At 38.9% G+C, this 16,923-nt stretch overlaps 1 protein-coding gene across 2 annotated transcripts in view; it reads left to right on the top strand.

The window, feature by feature from the left end:
- The window catches only part of C12H9orf85 (chromosome 12 C9orf85 homolog), a 67,258-nt gene that overhangs the window by 31,059 nt on the left and 19,276 nt on the right, over positions 1 to 16,923 (top strand). The window contains exons 2-3 of one of the 2 annotated variants that reach the window (XM_059141022.1): positions 12,050 to 12,156; positions 14,847 to 14,868. In XM_059141022.1, the coding sequence (XP_058997005.1) occupies positions 12,050 to 12,156; positions 14,847 to 14,853 (114 nt within the window). In that variant the 3' untranslated portion in view covers positions 14,854 to 14,868. Of the gene's footprint in view, positions 1 to 12,049; positions 12,157 to 14,846; positions 14,869 to 16,923 lie in introns of those variants that run through there. The other variant, XM_059141021.1, reaches the window with a different exon arrangement.

Below are 16,923 nucleotides of genomic sequence, written 5' to 3'. Positions count from 1 at the left end.
TGATGAGATTTGTCTTTCTTTATCTGTATTATAATAACATTTCCCTAATATGAATATTTATATATAATTGCTCATATTGTTTTAAATCTATAAAATTGATTAGTAAAGTTATTTTTCATCTACAAAAGTAATTCTTAACATAAGAAAACTGTGTAATCTAGTGTACCATTATTAATACACAGCAGGGAAAACTATTAAAGGGAAAGGACCACTGTAGTTGCAAATCTAAACAGTAAGAAAATGAACAAAGTTTACAGACTGTGGGACAGAATACAAAAGGGATTTCTATGTTAAGTTTTAACTCTGTCTTCTCCCCTATCCCATTTCATATTTATCTTCCTGAAAAGTTTGAGTCCTAAAAGCGTTCTGTAAATATGACCAAACCAAAGTCTAGTTATAGCTATAAGAAATTTGAGTTCCATGTAGTTATAGTAATTTTCTTTCCTAGGTTTGAGACAAAAAACACTTTTAAACATGTAAATGTACTTTTTTTTTAAGGTTTTATTTATTTATTTGACACAGAGAGAGAGATCACAAGTAGGCAGAGCAGCAGGCTGAGAGAGAAGGGGAAGCAGGCTCCCCGCTGAGCACAGAGCCCAACGTGGGACTCGATCCTGGGATCCCCTGAGATCATGACCTGAGCCGAAGGCAGATGCTTAACCCATTGAGCCACGCAGGCGCCCCTGTAAATGTACTTTTTTAAACATTTAAAAATAGGTTTTGAGCTTATTGTACAAAATTTTAAGTATTCTATTCTTCTAAAATATGTAGTCTTTTTTCCTATTTTAAGTCTTTTTAACCCTTGCACATGAATTCTCTAGCAACTAAGACAGACACCAATGCCAGAGGAAGGTGTTATAAGAGAAAACCTGAAGCACCTATGGACTAAAATCTCTCATTGAATTTAGACGCAAGATTTTCAAGAAAATATTAGCCTTTGTATTGTATTCAATATTGTATTCACCAGTAAATAAAGACACATAACAGACAAGTGGGGCTTATCTCAGGAATGCAGTGTTCATTGTTTGGAAGATTCAGTGTTGTTGAAATGTCAGTTCTCCCCAGTGTAATTCATAGTTTTGGTGTAATCCTAATCACAGTTATAGCTTTTTTGTTGAGATCAACAAACTGATTCCAAAATATTTATGGAAAACCAAAGGAACTAAGATAGTCAGAACGATTTTGAAAAAGAACAGAGTTGGAGGATGCACAGTACGGATTTCAAGACCTTAAGGCAACACTAATCAGGACAGGGTGCAGGTGAAAGAGCAGACACAGATGAATGTGATGGAGTATTGAGTCCCGAAATGGATGCACACATACTTGATTTTCGACAAGGATACAAATGCAGTGCGGTGGTGGTAGAATGTGGACATCCATGTGTAATTTAAAATGAACCTCCAACTCGTGTTTTGGACCATGTACAAAAATTAATTCAAAATGGATCATAGATTTAATGTAAAACCTAAAATTACTGAACTTCTAGCCAAATATATAGGTAAAAGTCTTCATGAGTCTTCAGACTTCTTAAATTTGACATAAAATGCAAGGTCTATAAAAGAAAAAAGGTGAGTAAGTAAGCTCTGTGCTTCTTTCTAGAAAAGAAAAATTGAAATTAAAAAACTCTTATAAAAATACTGTTAAGGGGTGCCTGGGTGGCTCAGTGGGTTAAGCCGCTGCCTTCGGCTCAGGTCATGATCTCAGGGTCCTGGGATCGAGTCCCACATCGGGCTCTCTGCTCAGCAGGGGGCCTGCTTCCCTTCCTCTCTCTCTGTGATCTCTTCCCTTCCTCTCTCCTACTGTGATCTCTCTCTGTCAAATAAATAAATAAAATCTTAAAAAAAAAAAGAATTAAAAATACTGTTAAGATAATGAAAATAAAAGCTCAGATTGGGAGAATATAGAATATAGACAGAACCCTCATATCTCAATAATTAAAAAATGAACAACTCAGTTGAAAACAATGGGCAAAAGATTTGAACGCTTGGGAAAATACATGATGGCAAGTAAATACATAAAAAGATATTCAACATTACTAATTATTAAGGAGATACAGGTGTGCCTGGGTGGCTCAGTTGCCTTTGGCTTGGGTCATGGTCCCAGGGTCCTGGGATGGAGTCCCATGTCGGGCTCCCTGTTCAGCGTGGAGCCTGCTTCTCCCTTTCCCTCTACCCCTTCCCCCAGCTTGTGCACTCTCTTTCTTTCTGACAAATAAATAAATTAAAAAAAATTTTTTAAAAAGGAGATATAAATTAAAACCATAATGAGATAACACTGTACACTTATCCTAATGGCTAAAATAAATATGTACAGTTTCAAGCACTAGAAATGATGTGGAAAAACTGGATCTTTATACATGGTTAATGGAAATGCAAAATGGTACAGTTACTTTGCAAAAGTATTAGTTTCTTTTCTTTTCTTTTCTTTTTTCTTTTTTTTTTTTTTTTTTTAGATTTTATTTATTTATTTGGGAGAGAGAGAGCACAAGCACGGGGAGTGGCAGAACGAGAGGAAGAAGCGGGCTCCCACTCCCACTAGGGAGCCTGATGTGGGGCTTGATCTGAGGACCATGGTATCATGACCTGAGCTGAAAGCAGACACTTAACCGACTCAGCACCCAGGTGGCCCTGAAGAAGTGTTAGTTTCTTATAAAGTTTAACACAGGGGCACGAGGGTGGTTAGGTGGGCTGAGCATCCAATTCTTGGTTTGAGCTCAGGTCATGGTTTCAGGTTTGTGGAGTGGAGCTCTGCATCTGGCTCCATGCTCAGCAGGAAGTCTGCTTGAGGTTTTTTCCCTCTGCCCCACCACCTGCTTGTGCCCATGTTCTTGTTCTCTCTCAAATATGTAAATAAATCTTAAAAAAAAAAAAAAAAAGAAGCAAAAAATTGTCACAGGGACACCTCGGTTAAGCTTCTGACTTTTTTTTTTTAAGTTTTTTTTTTTTTTTTTTTTTAATTTCTTTAACAAAGAGAGAGAGACAGAGAGGGAACACAAGCAGGGGGAGTGGGAGAGGGAGAATGGGCTTCCCGTAGGGCAGGGAGCCCTCCCTCTTTGGGCTTGATCCCAGGACACTGGGATTATGACCCGAGCCCAAGACAGATGGTTAACCACTGAGTCACCCAAGTGCCCCAAGCTTCTGACTCTTGACTTCAGCTCAGGTTGTGATCCTAGGGTCATGACATTGAACCTTGTATTGGGCTTCATGCTCAGTGCAGCATCTACTTGAAATTCTCTCTCCCTCTTCCTCCCTCTATCTCCCTGCTTATCCAGGAACATGCACTCTCAAATAAATAAATAAACAAACAAATAAAATCTTTAAAAAAAAAATTATTACAAAATCCAACAATACCATTCTTAGGTATTAACCTGAGAGAAGTAAAAAAGTGTCCACACAAAACTTGTATATGAATATTACTATCCAAAACTGGAAACAACTCAGAATGTCCTTCAAATGGTGAATGAATGAATATTATTATAGCACATCTGTTCAGTGGAGTATCACTCACCAATGAAAAGAAATGAGCTCTGCAAATAGCCGTATTCCAATTTATCCATATTCCAATTATGTGACATTTTGAAAAAGACAAAACTATAGGAGCCGATTAAAAAATCAGCATTGCCTGGGACTGGTAGAAGAGACTGACAACAAAGAGCCATGTGGGAACTTTTCAGAGTAATGAAAATATTCTATATTTGGGGGGCACCTGGGTGGCTCAGTTGTTAAGCATCTGCCTTCGGCTCAGGTCATGGTCCCAGGGTCCTGGGATCAAGCCCTCATATTGGGCTTCCTGCTTAGCGGGAAGCCTGCTTCTCCCTCTCCCACCCTCATCCCCGCTTGTGTTCCCTCTCTTGCTGTGTCTCTCTCTCTGCCAAATAAGTAAATACAATCTTTGAAAAAAAGAATACTCTGTATTTTGGTTGTCAGAGTCATACAACTGTATGTCTAAAATGGGCAAATTTTATTATATATGTATATAATATATGCATTGTACCACAAAACTGACTTCAGCTGGTAACCATTTTTAAAAATTTTTTTTTTAAAGATTTTATTTATTTATTTGTCAGAGAGAGAGAGAGAGAGAGCGAGCACAGGCAGACAGAGTGGCAGGCAGAGACAGAGAGAGAAGCAGGCTCTCTGCTGATCAAGGAGCCCGATGTGGGACTCTGTCCCAGGACGCTGGGATCATGACCTGAGCTGAAGGCAGTGGCCCAACCAACTGAGCCACCCAGGCATCCCTAAAATTATTTTTTAAGTTTGTTTATTTTTATAATCTCTACATTCAATGTGGGGCTCCAACTCAGGACCCTAGAATCAAGTCACATGTCTCTCCAACTAAGCCAGCCAGGCACCCCCCGGCTAGTAACTTTTTTTTTTTAAGATTTTATTTGTTTGTTTGTTTATTTAGAGAATGCAAGTGGGGGAAGGGGGAGAGGGAAATAGGGAAGAATCTCAAGTGGACTCAGCACTGAGCACAGAGCCTTAAGACCCTGAGATCATGACCTGAGCTGAAATCAAGAGTGGGACACTCAACTGACTGAGGCCCCAGGAGCCCCCCAGCTGGTAACGTTTTTAAAAAATTTAATGAATGTACAAAGAATGGTAGAAGTAGCATTTACGATGATGGATTCTGGAGCACCTGGCTGGCTCAGTTGGTAGAGCATGCGACCCCTGATATCAGTATTGTGAATTTGAACCCCACACTAGGCGTAGAGATTACCTAACTTATAAAATAAATAAATGAATAGATAAAATAATTGATTCAAGCGAAGGATCTTGAATGGGTACTAAACCAGGAGATGAAATGTATTGTGGAATAGTATATTGACGTGATTTGCCTAGGTTATTGCTAATGTTTATAATTTGAGGAGATGAGGGGAGTCACCATCTTAACTAAACCAAATTTCATATCCCCGATAAGGTGAGAACGGACATTTTGTGCCTCCTGAGGGACAGTAATATAAAGTGTACAGCAGCAGCAATATGAACTACTCTTATCAAAAAATGTTAAACCTGGATCTTACCAAGCCTTTAAACCTGACTTCCATATTACAGAAATATGATAGCTAAAGCAATGAATTAAATTACACTATGAATAAACAATCAGACACATCCAGAATGCCTGCTATTTTCAAAAACATCAATGCAATAAAGGGTGAAAGAGGGAAATCCTGGGATGCCTGGTTGGCTCAGTCAGTGAAGTGTCTGACTCTTTGATTTCAGCTCAGGTCATGATCTCAGGGACTTGAGAGCTAGCCCTGTGTCGTTGGACTGTGTGCTGCAAATGAAGCCTGTTTAAGATTATCTCTCCCATTGTCCCTCCCCCTTGCTCTCTGTCTCTAAATAGAAAAAAAAGGGAAATCCTTGTAGAATCAGTACTTGAATACTGATTTAGAGGGAAGGGAGCAGGTGAGGACATTTCAATGTAGACTGGCTACATTCAATGACATTAGACAGTTATTTTTCACTTTTTTCTGCAGTAACAGAAAATTAACAGTGTGGTTAATTAGGAAAAAGTATTTCTAGGATACATATATTAAGAGGTAGAGGGTCCTGATGTCTGCAACTTAATTTAAATGTACATACACATAGAAAACAGAGGTTAAAAAATGTTAATGGTTGGGGCGCCTGGGTGGCTCAGTGGGTTAAAGCCTCTGCCTTCAGTTCAGGTCATGATCCCAGGGTCCTGGGATCGAGCCCCACATCTGGCTCTCTGCTCAGCAGGGAGCTTGCTTCCTCCTCTCTCTCTGCCTGCCTCTCTGCCTACTTGTGATCTCTGTCTGTCAAATAAATAAATAAAATCTTAAAAAAAAAAACTCATTAAAAAAAATGTTAATGGTTGGGGCGCCTGGGTGGCTCAGTTGGTTAGGCGACTGCCTTCAGCTCTGGTCATGATCCTGGAGTTGCAGGATCGAGTCCCTCATCAGGATCCCTGCTCAGTGGGGAGTCTGCTTCTCCCTCTGACCCTCTCCCCTCTCATGCTCTCTCTCTCACTCTCCTCAAGTAAATAAATAAAATTTTTAACAATAAATAAAATCTTTAATAAAAATAATGTTAACAATTGTCTCACAATAATGTGTATATGGCTGTGCATTAGTATTGTTTTAACTTCTTTCTGCATGTTTGAAATTTATCACAGTAGAAGTGGTTGTTTTTGGAACTCGGTTAAGAGAAATACTATTTATGATGACCTTATTCTATGTGGTGCATTCCTGTAGATCCTATTAATATCAGGCATCTGTACCTATACTGTACCCCCGAGAATAACTTTTATCACCCTGTGTTTGACATTATGTAAGACCAGACTACCTGGTAGAAAACAGCTCTGTGAACTGCTTTATATAATAAGGGTGTTATTGAGAACATGGCTTACTGTATTATGCGGGGTCCTTTTTGGGAAGGACCAGATTTTGGGTTTCCATAACCAGAATAGTTGTACTACTTCTAAGAAACTGGATTTTGGGCATGTTACGGGCATCGAAGCAGATAGAGAAGTGGAGCTTGTGTTTTACTGGCGGCTAGAAAGCCTAGATCTCACTTGGGGTCCATCTTTAGCAAGTGTACTTCCCAGCTGCACTCCTTAAGTGCTTCATCATTTTCCTTGCCTACTCTTGTTTTCCCTTCAATATGATTCCCTCATCTATTTTTGGTTGTGTTGATTTTCTTTTTTTGAAGATTTTATTTATTTATTTGTCAGAGAGACAGAGAGAGAGGGAGCACAAGCAGGGGCAGCAGCGGGCATAGGGAGAAGCAGGCTTCTTGCTGAGCAGGGAGCCAGACATAGGACTCGATCTCAGGACCCTGGGATGGATTGTGACCTGAGCCAAAGGCAGATGCTTAACCAACTGAGCCACCCAGGTGTCCCAGTTGTATTGATTTTGAAGATAATTTATGCTCAACCATGTTCTGGCCATATTAAAAGGATTTAAAACAAAATAGTTTATAATTTGAGAGTCACATCCTAAAAGACAGATTTTTTTTTAATTTTTTTTTTTTTTTTTTAATTTGACAAGACAGAGATCACAAGTAGGCAGAAGGACAGGCAGAGAAAGAAGCAGAGAGAGTGGAAGGGAAGCAGGCTCCTGGCCAAGCAGAGAGCCTGATGTGGGGCTTGATCCCAGGACCCTGGGATTATGACCTGAGCCGAAGGCAGAGGCTTTAACCCACTGAGCCACTCAAGCACCCCTAAAAGAAGGGTTTTTAATGTTATTAATCATACAAATTCTTGCTCCCATGTCTAAAGATCTTTTATCCTCTAACCAAATTTAGAATAAGGGGATACTAATAGAAAATTTAAAAATATATATACTTTTAGGGGTGCCTGGGTGGCTCAGTCATTGGGTGTTTGCCTTCAGCTCAGGTTGTGATCCCAGGGTCCTGGGATTGAGCTCCACATCGGGCTCCCTGTTTGGTGGGAAGCCTGCTTCTCTCTCTCCCTCTGCTGTGTTCCTTCTCTCACTATGTTTCTCTCTGTCAAATAAATCAATAAAGTCTTAAAATATATATATATATATATATATACACACACATATGTATATATGAACTTTTATATATAAATAGGCTATAAAAATCCTATTCTGGAGTAATACTGTTGGAGCTATATTAGCACCAAAACCTTATAATGCAGGGGGAAGAACAAGGCCAGTTCTTGGAAATGGATTTTCAGCAGCAGTTAGAATTGTTATTTTCTTCAATTTTAATTTAGCTAAAAAAAATTTTTTTAATTAATGAAGGGAAGTAAAATATGCCATTGTTTACCATTAACATTCCTGAAAGAAATATGATGTACAAAAATACCCCGATGAGAAATAATTAGTTGTTCTTGAGAGGTATTCAAATTCCTTCCCCCCATAAGAGTATCGTCCTTCTGTTAAAGGATACTTTATATTTTATAAAGTATTTTTCAGTATCAGCCTATTGATACAGATACTATATTTGTAGTTTGCCTCTTGGGTGGTAAAGTCATCTAATTTCTTCTTGAGCTTGCTGTATTGCATCTTAAAATATGCCTTGTCTGTGAACAGAATGTTTATAGCAGAAATAACATTTACTATAAAATGCGTTGTATGAATCAATGATGGCTAAGACTTTACATATATGTTAAGTAAGAGTGTCTTTTAATATACCCTAAGTTTATTCTGACTTAGTGTTCAATTCATAAATAAGGTTTTCTTCTTTAGCTAAGATTCCTAAGTTTGGTGGAATCTTCTCTGAAGTTCTTTCCCTTTAAAGGTCTGGAAAGTAGCTTCTAGAAGCTTTCTAAAAGCTTCTTTTAGAAAATGATCTTTAAAGGCTTTTATATCTATGAAACTGAGTTTTTTTTTTTTTAAATATTTGAATTTTTTTTTTTTAAGATTTTATTTATTTATTTGACAGAGAGAGATCACAAGTAGGCAGAGAGGCAGGCAGAGAGAGAGAGGGAAGCAGGCTCCCTGCTGAGCAGAGAGCCCGATGTGGGACTCGATCCCAGGATCCTGAGATCATGACCTGAGCCAAAGGCAGCGGCTTAACCCACTGAGCCACCCAGGCGCCCTGAAACTGAGTTTTGATTTTATATTTGGACATGCTTAAATCTTAACCGTAATAATCTATGATTTCTACCAGGAGGAATATGCTAAAATTAATTGCTAAAATAGGGTTAGTTGTAAACATAGGTGTGAGTAAGGTAAGACTGTCATCTTCTTTGCTCCAGGCAGAACAATTCCTAGAACTAGGATTTAGCTTTCATTGCTCACATCTCTGGAATTCACTTTTTCTCGTTTGCCAAAATATAGTCAGACAAGGTACACAGTTTTCTTTCTTTTTACAACTCTTTTAAGTGAAAGTACCGTTCACTTTCATTCTTACGCTCATTCATTTCTTGACACATGAAAATCAAGTTCAGTTTTATAGTAGTGCCTGTTAGTCATGTGAACTTTCTACAACATCTCCATTTACACTGTTTCACACATCACTCACAGGCAAGTTTCCACAAAGACCTGTTTTGTTCCATTGTCCGATCCACCCCGAAGAAACCAGTTTCCAAGCTATGTGCAGCTTTGTCAATCAAGATGAACTGGTCAGGAATTGGATACAGAAACAAACAAGAAACCAAATAATGCTTCCCAGTTGACAAGCAGAGTAACAAAATGTTTTGCATTCTAAGAATATTCTATTAAGAAAGTTCACATCACATTCATATTGTAATCATAGTTCAAGTTGTTAGCTTGTTTCCATTACTATTAGAGTTAGGAAAATATAAGTATTTTTTTTTTTTGGTGAGATATTCTAGGCAAGAGGGGGCAGTGAGAACAAATGATGAAATGCGAATTTTAGCTCTGGGTATTTCTTAGCAAGTCTTATGTGGGATAGCTATGTAGCAAGTTTAATGAGAAGAGGAGTTTGGTATTGGATACGGATTTCCTTCTTTCTGGCAACAGTTAGCAGTAAGCAAGGAATATAGGGTGATGTAGCATTTATTTTTCGAGGTACTCTCCTTCTAGGTCAGGGAAAAAGGAATACCTATACATAATTGCTAAGTAACAGAATATGTTTTTCACCATAGAGTTAAAATCAAACATAAATGTATTCACAGCTTAATTTGTGGCTTTTGAAAAGACCCTTGAAATATTTTCTCTTTGAGTAAATGTTTTGTCAAGTTATTTTTTTTAAGATTTTATTTATTTGACAGGCAAAGATCACAAGTAGGCAGAGAGGCAGGCAGAGAGAGGAGAGAAAGGAGGCTCCCTGCCGAGTGGAGAGCCTGATTCCGGGCTCAATCCCAGAACCCTCGAATTGTGACCTGAGCTGAAGGCAGAGGCTTTGACCCACTGAGCCACCCAGGTGCCCCTTTTTCAAATTATTTTATCTTTTTGTTTAGAAATTTAAAGAATTTCAAGCCCTGTTCCAAAGTTTTGGGTTTTTTTTTCCTTCAAATGATCTTTAAAACATTGTGCTTTTAACTCAGCATCAGATAACCTCCCAAAGAATCTGTGTCTTTTGTGATCCTTTTCTTTCTTTTCTTGAGAAATTAAAAAAGGAAACAAAGAAAACTTAAAATGTTCCTTTACTCGTTATTCCAACGATAGGCAAAGACCAGGCCTCCACAGCCAAAGTAAGAGAATTCTCAGAGTACTTAGTGAACATAAATAGTCTGGGTCCTGAATCACATGAATATGTTATAGAATTTAAAACTACTGGGGAGGGGCGTCTGGGTGGCTCAGTGGGTTAAAGCCTCTGCCTTCGGCTCAGGTCATGATCCCAGGGTCTGGGATCGAGGCCCGCATCGGGCTCTCTGCTCAGCAGGGAGCCTGCTTCCTCCTCTCTCTCTACCTGCTTCTCTGCCTACTTGTGATCTCTGTCTGTCAAATAAATAAATAAAATCTTTAAAAAATAAATAAATAAATAAAACTACTGGGGAAAACACATGACACATTTAAATTTTTTCATTCTCCTAATTTCCCAGCACATTTTGAGAAAAGATCATAATAAAAATGGTGTGTTTTTTTCCCCTATAAATCTCTTTTCCCACCACAGATATTTCCATGCACACATTTATTTTCTGTTTTTGTTTGTTTGTTTGTTTTTTCAGATTTTATTTATTTATTTGACAAAAAGAGAGACAGTGAGAGAGGGAACACAAGCAGTGGTAGTGGGAGAGGGAGAAGCAGGCTCCCCGCTGAGCACCGCTGAGCAGTGAGCCTGATGTGGGGCTCAATCCCAGGACCCTGGGATCATGACCTGAGCCAAAGGCAGATAGTTAACGACTGAACCACCCAGCTGCCCCTATTTTCTGTTTTGAAGAAATCAGATTAGTGGGGTAACTTTACCAAAACATTTTTTCTTTACATGAGAAGATGAAAGTATTAAATTAAAGAATTAAATGCCTTTGTGCTTTCAGCTGCTTCTGCCTGACACTCCTTTCTCAGATGTCATGGTCTCTGCTCTTTTCTATAGACTGACAGTTTAGGACTGTAATTTCTCAATGTATTGTCTCATTTCTCATTGGTAAGATTTGAATTGTTGGAAACAGTCTTTTTTTTTTTTTTTAAGATTTTATTTATTTATTTGGCAGACAGAGATCACAAGTACGCAGAGAGGCAGGCAGAGAGAGACGAGGAAGCAAGCTCCCTGCTGAGCAGATGTGAGGCTCGATCCCAGGACCCTGGGATCATGACCTGAGCTGAAGGCAGAGGCTTTAACCCACTGAGCCACCCAGGTGCCCCTGGAAACAGTAGTCTTAAAATATGCATTAGGTTTTCTTCTTTATTATTACATTATTTTTGAGGTATAACCTATATATAGTAAAACGCACATGTCTTGACAGTACAAACTTGAGTTTTAACATTTGCACACATCAGAATCAGTGGGGGGGCGGGGCTTCTAAAATGCTCCTGCCAAGAGGTTAAAACATTTCTTGGATGATTCTGAGCTACACCTAGTTAAGAATCTTTGCCTTTGGGGGGTGCCTGGGTGGCAAAGTCTTTGGGCATCTTCCTTTGGCTCAGGTTTTGATCCCAGAGTCCTGGGATAGAGCGCCACATCGAGCTCCCTGCTCAGTCAAGCCTCCCTCTCCCTCTCCCACTCCCCCTGCTGTAATCCCTCTTTCACTGTCTCTCTCTCTCTCTCTCTGTCATATAAATAAACAAAATCTAAAAAAAAAAAAAAAAAATCTTTGCCTTTGTAAAGAATCAACTTGAGAAATGCACATAAAATTACACACAGTATCAAAAAATGTTAAGCAGATTAAATTTAGGTTACTATTTAAAAAATACTTAAGGGGCGCCTGGATGGCTCAGTGGGTTAAAGCCTCTACCTTCGGCTCAGGTCATGATCTCAGGGTCATTGGGCTCTCTGCTCAGCAGGGAGCCTGCTTCCTCCTCTCTCTCTACCTGCCTCTCTACCTACTTGTGATCTCTATCTGTCAAATAAATAAATAAAATCTTTAAAAAAAAATAAGTAAAAATAAAATAAATAAAAAATACTTAAATTTCTCATGTATCTTTTTTACGGGGTTTATAATGCTGGCTCACCAATGAAATTCTTACTTTGTTTTTCTGTTTGGTTTTAAGAAAATTAATGCAAAGCTTCATGACGGAGTTTGTCAGCGCTGTAAAGAAGTACTTGAATGGCGCGTAAAGTACAGCAAATATAAACCATTGTCGAAGCCTAAAAAATGGTGAGTTGTGTTTCTTAATTATCTTACCAACAATATATGTATCACCTTATTATTTCTTTCCCCGATACCCAAAATTATATCCAACTAAATACTAGAGGTAGATGGAAAAAAATCTCCCATTCTCCCATGGAGAATTTCATCTTACATGCTGATTCCTTCTTTATAAAATGGATTCACCCTTTCCCACCCTATTCTTTTTTTGTAAGATTTTATTTATTTGTCAGAGAGAGAGAGGGAGAGGATGCTGGGGAGAGAGAGAGAGCAAGCACTTGTGCATGTGTGTATGTGCACACACGTGCACACACACACACACACACACACACACACATACACACATACAAGCAAGGGGAGGAACAACAGGAGAGGGAAAGCAGACTCCCTGCTGAGTGGAAAGCCTGACCCTAACCTAAGATCATGACCTGAGCTGAAGGCAACTTCCTGAGTAAACCATCGGGTGCCCCCCTTTCAGTCTTTTTTTCATGTTCTTTAGCATTTCCTCCCCAAAGAAGATACTTTTAAACAATTCTGATGGGTTTTATTCTCAGTGGCCCAAATTAGCAGTAGGGAAGTTTCACAAGTGTTGGTGCTATCCAAAGCTAGATTTCCATGAACAAATTAACTGTATTTTCTGTTGTCTTCTCTGTAGCTGATTGTACCATAAGCCATGTAGTTTTAGTTTATAGGCCTACTATATTATTTGTAGCTTTCTAGAGGCACCTGGCTGACTCAGTTGGTGGAGGATGCGACTCTTGATCTTGAGGGTGTGCGTTCGAGCCCTGTGTTGGCTGTAGAGACTTCTTAAAAAATAAAAATCTCTTAAAAACAAAAAAGGGATTGGGGTGCCGGGTGGCTCAGCTGTTAGGGATCTGCCTTTGGCTCAGGTCATGATCCCAGAGTCCTGGGATCAAGCCCCACATCAGGCTCCCTGCTCGGCAGGAAGTCTGCTTTCCGTCTCCCACTCCCTGTGCTTGTGTTCTCTCTCTCTCACCGTCTCTCTCTGTCAAGTAAATAAATAAAACCTTAAAAAAAAAAAAAATTTTCTTTCTAAATGTTGGTATAACTTTGGGTGCCTGGCTGGGTCAGTCAGAAGAGCACGTGACTCTTGATCTTGGGGTCATGAATTTAAGCCCCATGTTGGATGTAGGAATTACTCAAAATAAATATATTTAAACATTTTTTAAAACTCTTTTTTTTTTTTTTATAAGATTTTATTTATTTATTTGACAGAGACCACAAGTAGCAGAGAGAGAGAGAGAGAGAGAGAGAAGCAGGCTCCCTGCTGAGCAGAGAGCCCGATGCGGGACTCGATCCCAGGACCCTGAGATCATGACCTGAGCCGAAGGCAGCGGCTTAACCCACTGAGCCACCCAGGCGCCCCATTTTTTAAAACTCTTAAAAAAAAAAAAAAGAATGGTTGGATATGGACACCTCAACTCAAGGGTCAGCAACTCTGTCCTATCTTGGAGTCATTGAAGTCTTTGGAATCAGGAAAGGTCATGATAATGTTGCCACTACCTAGGGAATGTGGTGACCTAGAGCTCTTTGAGAAACTTCAGGTAGGTCAAGGGGATGAAGGCTGAGAGGACCTCAGGAGCTGCTGTTCCACATCACCCTAAGGCCGATGAGGTTAGCTCACGGTGAGTGCAAAATGAAGGATATGTAATATTTATAAATTCCCAATTACAGATAACAAGACATTCAAGCAAAGGAAGATACAATAAAGAATAATAAATGTAATATTTATATTACATTTGCATTACATTACATTACATTACAATAATAAATATAATAAAGAAGTCCATTCTAATGTAGAACAAATGATTATTCATGAGAGACTAAGAAGCTGTCAGTTAAACCAAGGTCTGAACATGTTCCTGAGGATGTCACCTGCCTGGCCTAGAATATCATGAATTTTAAATTACACTGAACACTTGGCACCTGAGGCATTTTGGAAAGCCTAGCTTTCAAACTCCAATCCAGGATTGAGAGTGTTCTAGAAAGTATGACTTAACTATATTCATGTTGCACTCTTTGCATATTAACACTTTACCAACATTATAAGGGATTTAAGTGCATTGATGAAAGATTCTGATGGTAACATAACTTAGAAATTTTGAATGTTTTACTCCGGCTAATCTTGCTTAGAAGTTAAATTTGTCCTTTGTCAGAATTTATATGAGAAGTTTTCTTGGACATTGGATGTGTCTTTTGTGAAAAGATAATTTTCCAGCACCCCAAATATTGTCATTGATGAAAATGTTGAGTATTTTACTAGTCTAGCTATCTTTTGCCACAGATTATGTAGCCAAATGATGTATATAAGGAAAAGTTCAACAGAACATAAAATGTAAGAGGAAGGGGGACTATTTATAGGTGAACATTTCTTTTGTAATGAAGTAATATTCTGAATATTGCGAAAATTGAAGCTCTTTTATCTTACTCATTGGGCTTATAAATCACCAAAAGTCATGGATGATTAGCAAATTTCTATTGCTCCTGCGATCTAATCCCAAATATTAGACCCAAGAAAGAATTAGACGTCTAAACTCTTCCATGTTATCTGTTTTGACCACAGAAGCAAAAACTGTATTGTGTTTGTACTTGGCAGAGGAGGTCTCATGTTTCCTTTTCAGTGACGTGACATTCTACAGGATTTTTATGATCATGTTCTTTATGACACTTTGTCCCAGTTACTGAAAACAACCCTGGACCATGCCAGAGATTTTTGGAAAAGATGTCCTAACTGGAGCTGTAAGAGCCAAAAACGAGTATTTGCTGGGGGGTGGTGGGGGTGGGATGATTGTCAGTCGTGAGAGGGAGGAGGAAAAAAAGATCATCCATTAATGCTACATAAACAGTGTGATCCTGGTACTACCCTTGGTTATAAGGTAGGGTTTTTTTGTTTTTGTTTTTTTAAGATTTTATTTGTTTGAGAGAGAAACAAGTCAGCGGAGGGGAAGAGGGAGAAGCAGGCTCCCTGCTGAGCTGGGAGCCCAATGTGGGGCTCTATCCCAGGACCCTGGGATCATGACCTGAGCCCAAGGCAGATGCTTAATGACTGAGCCACCCAGGTGCCCAAAGGTCGTTTTAAGTATCATCGAATACTCAGATCTTCAAGTCTTTATGGAAGAAAGCGAAAGGCTTATAAAGATAATGCTCAGCTTTTCACAGCTTCTCTTCTCTGTAAGAGCTGAGATGAGCCACCACCTTATTTCATGCCTGGCTGGTTTTTTGTTTGTTTGTTCTATATTTCTTTCTTTCTTTCTTTCTTTTCTTTCTTTTTAAAGGGCAACTTTTTTTTTTCTTTTAGGATTTTATTTATTTATTTGACAGACAGAGATCACAAGTAGGCAGAGAGGCAGGCAGAAAGAGAAGAGGAAGCAGACTCCCTGCGGAGCAGAGAGCCTGATTCAGGACTTGATCCCAGGACCCTGAGATCATGACCTGAGCTGAAGACAGAGGCTTTAACCCACTGATCCACCCAGGCGCCCCCATGCTTGGCTGTTTAATCAGAGGTCAGGTTACTCTGTAGCAGGATTCCCACTCATTTTGGCTTATGTGTTTTGATTTTAGGGCGAGTTCTTGCTAATCCCTGGTTGGAGGGCTTCTTAGGTGCCACCAACAACTCCTGGACACCCAAATGGTTTAATCCTTAGACTTAAAGATTGCTTATATATGTAAGAATTGAGGATCAGAATGAGTCTGAATCTTTTTATATAAAACTTCATTTTTTGAGGCACCTGGGTGGCTCAGTTGTTAAGCGTCTGTCTTGGCTCAGATCATGATCCCAGAGTCCTGGGATCAAGCCCCACAGAGAGGCTTCCTGCTCGGCGGGAAGCCTGCTTCTCCCTCTCCCTTTGTCCCTGCTTATGTTACTTCTCTCTCTTTCAAATAAATAAAATCTTAAAAAAACTAAACAAACAAACAAAAAAACCCTCATTTTTCAAGGGCCCTGGTTTTGACTTTCGAAAAAGAAAACCCAAAGATAAATTAAAAGCATTCGTTACTATGCTTGGTCAGTCCTAAATCACTCAGGAATCCTGTAAATAACCTTGAGTGTGGAACTGAATTATTGGAAAAACAAGAGATCTTAAAAATGTTAAATGATTTGTATAGCTCTTAAAGAAGAAAGGAGTCTTGACATTTTTACCTAAAATTCATTTATCAAATTATTTTCCAGCTATATTGGAAATACAGATGGTTAAAAGATTATCCCCTTCCTCAAGCAATGCAAGACAAGAAATAAAGTTGGTTTGGTTTTTTTTTTCTTTTTTTCTGGGCTCAGACGGATTATATGTTTTAGCCAAGATCAGAAAGTAAAGCAGATGGAGTTAAGATTCAAATGCAAATTGCTCCCATTCTAAAGCCATGTTTTCCTGTCCTCCTACAGTGATTTCTCAGTATTATATTATTCATTCAAAAAGCGTTGTTCTTCTCTTCATCTGAGCCTAATGGTATATTAATTTTTATAGTCACCCATCTTGTTTATGAAAGTTATCCACTGCTGAGTACCACATGTATAGACCCGCTTATTAATTAATTAATTAATTGAATGAATGAATAAATAAATGGAATTAATTAATTAGTTAATTAAAGTAAGCTCGATGCCCAAAGTGAGGGTTGAGCGTAGGACCCTGGGAACAAGAGTTGCATGCTCTACCAACTGAGCCAGCCAGACACCTCATTTTTTTTTTTAAATACACATGTCCAAATAAATAGATTTTATATTCAGGCATTGAAATGCCTAAGCTAGTACCTAGAAACTTC

Source organism: Mustela lutreola, chromosome 12 (assembly GCF_030435805.1).
Source record: "Mustela lutreola isolate mMusLut2 chromosome 12, mMusLut2.pri, whole genome shotgun sequence".
Lineage (NCBI taxonomy): Eukaryota > Metazoa > Chordata > Mammalia > Carnivora > Mustelidae > Mustela > Mustela lutreola.
The sequence above is the reverse complement of the archived record's forward strand: the minus strand, read 5'-3'. Positions and strand labels throughout refer to the sequence as shown.